This window comes from Pollicipes pollicipes, unplaced genomic scaffold, assembly GCF_011947565.3.
Source record: "Pollicipes pollicipes isolate AB1234 unplaced genomic scaffold, Ppol_2.1 Scaffold_4002;HRSCAF=4701_pilon_pilon_pilon, whole genome shotgun sequence".
Lineage (NCBI taxonomy): Eukaryota > Metazoa > Arthropoda > Thecostraca > Pollicipedomorpha > Pollicipedidae > Pollicipes > Pollicipes pollicipes.
Window position 1 is genome coordinate 2,111,800 of NW_023596420.1, and position 4,431 is coordinate 2,116,230.

The 4,431-nt window shown below is 55.7% G+C and overlaps 1 protein-coding gene across 1 annotated transcript in view; it reads right to left on the reverse strand.

The window, feature by feature from the left end:
• Positions 1-463: 463 nt before the first annotated feature.
• LOC119093383 (integral membrane protein GPR180) overlaps positions 464-4,431 on the reverse strand; it is a 97,479-nt gene continuing 93,511 nt past the window's right edge. The window contains exons 6-7 of the mRNA XM_037216339.1: positions 3,150-3,405; positions 464-2,457 (exon numbers count right to left, since the gene is read on the reverse strand). Coding sequence (XP_037072234.1) covers positions 2,189-2,457; positions 3,150-3,405 — 525 coding nt within the window. The 3' untranslated portion in view covers positions 464-2,188. The remainder of the gene's footprint in view (positions 2,458-3,149; positions 3,406-4,431) is intronic.

Consider the following 4,431-nt stretch of genomic DNA (forward strand, 5'->3'; position numbering starts at 1 on the left):
GAACTAGTGCGAGTTTTAACATTCGTGCAGGATTTTCCGCATGCCCTAACAGATGCTACAGAATAAACGTTCGTGAAAGCTTGCGTTATATTTGACTTCTGGCTGTGAGCTGTGAGTGTGCTGCGAGTGAGCTTCGGGTGAGCTGTGAGTGAGCTATGAGTGACTGCGGGCGAGCTGTAAGCTGCGAGTGAGCTTCGGGTGAGCTGTGAGCTGTGATTTGTGGGTGAGCTGTGAGTGAGCTGCGAGTTAGCTGCGGGTGAGCTGTGAGTTGTGAGTGAACTGTGAGGAGCTGCGGGTGAGCTGTGAGCTGTGAGTGAGCTGTGAGTGAGCTGCGGGTGAGCTGTGAGCCGTGGGTGAGCTGTGGGTGAGCTGTGAGTGAGCTGCGGGTGGGCTGTGCGCAAGAGGCGGATGACAGGCTGGAAATCAGCGCATACACAAAAGGATAACACCAGTACACGCAAACCGTATGAGCGCAGTTGTATATTTGCATGTCACGCTACATGTTGCAAGACAACAAACGAAGGCCAGGCGTAGATGAAACCGCAAGGCCGGCCAATACAACACCAATCAAGATCACAACCAGGATGCCCAATACCTCATCTGATTGTTATGATACTAGCTGGATGGGACTGAGGAAGTGCCTTTACAAATGCCTTCACAATACAATGCCTTTCGCTGGCGAAACCCAAGCCTATTCGGACAAGAAAACGCTGCTCCGTTGCACTGCACCACAACACATGACCATACTATTAGCATTACAGTATACCGCTGGCGAAAAAATGTTGCACTTGGGCAAAAGGCAGCAACCTATCGAATTTGAGCTTTGTGGCGCATGTAGCCCATCCCACCTCCAGCGTGAGCTGATCCGGGCCTGGTACATGGAAAAAGCGGACAGTCCCAGCTGTGATGCGACCTGTTGCTGGGACGGTGGCGAGTGCAGCGCCTCTCAATGGGCACGCCCTGCGACCCACACACCCCCAGACAGCAGCTCCCCGTCTGCCATGAGTCCGGCGGCGCCCGCTCCTGACAGGCGGCACCACGATAGACCTGTACAGGCGGCTGTGGAGGTCCGAGCACGCCTGACTGTCCTGCCTGCACGCCACGGCCGCTCCCGACAGGCGGCACCACGATAGACCTGTACAGGCGGCTGTGGAGGTCCGAGCACGCCTGACTGTCCTGCCTGCACGCCACGGCCGCTCATAAGACTAGATATCCCCAGCACAACTAACACGACTTTATGAACGACTAGACGATGCTCTGTTTGCACTGTAAGCCAGATCACACAAAATCACAAGTTTTCATACTTGGCTTTTCGTAACAGCTCGAAACTCTGCCCACGCGGCTGTCCCGCCCTGTCCCAGAGCTCCATCCACTGCCAACAGCGCACGAACCGCTTCGTCATCGTCGTCATTGGGGCTTTACGACGTACTCAGCTGCTGAGACTGTGGCGTCGCCTGCCCCTGATTCTGGCAGGAAGGAGGGGCACCGCGGGAATCGAACCCCGTGTCCGGCTTCCAGAGGCGCAGCGGTTGACGCAAACACGTTGACCATTACACTTTCGGTACCCTGACGAACCCTTCACGCAAAAGAGACACGTATCACTCGAAACTCCCTGGTTACAGGTACCATGGACGGACAGCTACTGGCTACGTCGAATACTGTGGCAGGTATAGTATATTACCTTTGGTACTAAAAGCTCTGACAGATAAATTCCCGAACAGCAACCATAACGCACCTGTGGCGCTTCAGTCGGGATTTCCACTCGGCGTACAAGGTGACATCACTCAAAAATATAACGGATCCAAGCAGCCTACTGTCGATTAGGAATGGTAAAGCAGTGGACCACCAAGGACGACTAGACTCTCATCACAACGTTATCCGCCCCACACAAAACGGAGCGATACTACGGCGAACGAATCTGGTACAACTGAAATATGCCCCAGACCAGTCCCACACACTTACCCACACAGCGTGGTGACTAGTACGCATCACCACATCAGCCAAAATAAGATGGTGTAATGCCAGCAGCTAACAACGCAAACACCTTAGAGACGGTCCCACGCCCCAGTGGCCCTGTTACCAGTCCCGCAGTTGCCCTAGAGTCTACTGTGAGCCGCCTCAGCCGGCGACGTTCGTCTGGAACGGACTGACGTCGAGACAAATGGGCGCCGCGGCCGTGGCCGCCTGCTCAAGCTGACCGCTTTGTGTCGGCGCCGCGGCCGTGGCCGTCCGGTCGCTCGGCCGTGCCCAGGCTTGCACCGTTGCGCGCGGCGCCCCGAGTCACGTCCGGCAGAGGCGCGGCGCTCAGTAACACATGCGTGGCCTGGCTGAACTCCTCCAGCTCGTCGAACACGTCCAGGTCGGGCGTGTCCAGTTGGAAGTAGCGCCGTGAGCGGGCTGGCCAGAGCAGGTGCGTCATGATGGCGAACGCCAGGAAGTCGGCCGAGCCAGACAGCGCTGCAGTCAGACACCCACCGACAGGTCAGACACACACCGACAGGTCAGACACTTACCGACAGGTCAGGCACCCACCAACAGGTCAGACACCCACCGACAGGTCAGACACTTACCGACAGGTCAGGCACCCACCGACAGGTCAGACACTCACCGACAGGTCAGACACTCACCGACAGGTCAGACACTTACTGACAGGTCAGACACCCACCGACGGTTCAGCCACTAACCGATAGGTCAGACACCCACCGACAGGTCAAACACTCACCGACAGGTCAGACACTCACCGACAGTTCACACACCCCAACTGGGCACAGATCACAACACAAACACACTAGATGTTGCACGGGACATTTGTGTCTGGCTTCGGATCGTTTTGCTTATATATACATGAAAAATATATTACGTCAAATTGTCTAGTCCACGCACAATAAAAGCACTAGCCCAGCATGACACAAAACACTTTCGTGGCTGCTCTTTGTGCATTTGGTAATTGATCCAATCATATCCTTATAAATGGTTACACATCTGAATATATCTAGACGTGGCAACATTGTCACTTGCTGAGACTTGCTCTGAACGATGTGTGTGATGAACAATCTATACAAGCAGAGTGCTCCTCGCTGCCGTGAGGCAGAGGCAGCCGGGCAGCACATGATCTGCCGTCTAAGGTCCCGACGGCGCCAACCCCTCACCCAGCAGCAGCTTGTGGCGCCAGAGGGCGCTGATGGTGAGCGCTATCAGCGCCACCACCGGCAGGTAGAGAAACCAGAGGAGCGAGGCGGCGCCGAAGTGCAGCAGGAACTGGAGCCGCGTCTCGGCGCGCTGGCCGGCCATGGTGGCGCGCAGCTCCCACAGGAACCAGCACATGATGGCCAGCCGCAGCGCCAGCGCCAGCCAGCCCGGCCACGTCTGGTACTCGTCGATGTCGTATATCACGTCCACCTCCGTCTGAGGGTTTACGTTCATGTTCAGGCTCAGGTTGACGTTTATGTTGACGTTGACGAGGAGACTGAGGTTGAGGTTGAGAAAGGGGGTGAGGACCAGGGAGGTGGCGGCCGTCGCATGCCAGCCCCTTTCGACGCAGCAGAAACGCTGAGCAGGCCAAATTTATGACGGGACCTGGGACGCACCGTTTCAGCTGTCTTTTATGACGGGACCTGGGACGCGCCGTTTCAGCTGGCTTTTATGACGGGACCTGGGACGCACCGTTTCAGCTGTCTTTTATGACGGGACCTGGGACGCGCCGTTTCAGCTGGCTTTTATGACGGGACCTGGGACGCGCCGTTTCAGCTGGCTTTTATGACGGGACCTGGGACGCGCCGTTTCAGCTGGCTTTTATGACGGGACCTGGGACGCGCCGTTTCAGCTGGCTTTTATGACGGGACCTGGGACGCGCCGTTTCAGCTGGCTTTTATGACGGGACCTGGGACGCGCCGTTTCAGCTGGCTTTTATGACGGGACCTGGGACGCGCCGTTTCAGCTGGCTTTTATGACGGGACCTGGGACGCGCCGTTTCAGCTGGCTTTTATGACGGGACCTGGGACGCGCCGTTTCAGCTGGCTTTTATGACGGGACATGGGACGCGCCGTTTCAGATGGCTTTTTGCTTTATCATTCGTTGACCTTATGGCTATGTAGCTTCCGGGGACCTGACCTCATACGGGGGTTAAATTCAATATGGGTGTCCAACATACATCGTTCTAATATCACAGAAATTCATCTCTTCGTGTTCATATACACATTTAAGATTATTCATTCGCACATCCGTAAGGTTTCTATCGTACATTCAAGGTCATTTGCGTGCAACCCTGATGACAATTTGCGAAAGGGAGCAGCCATGCCAAAAGCGAGATGACCTTCTTCAAAACTGTTGCTCTTCAAGCCATTAAGGTGCAGGAAGCATGTAGACAATGTTACCGCCACCTCATCAGATGTTGCCACGTTCAATGTGAACAGCCCCCGCCCCACCCAAAAA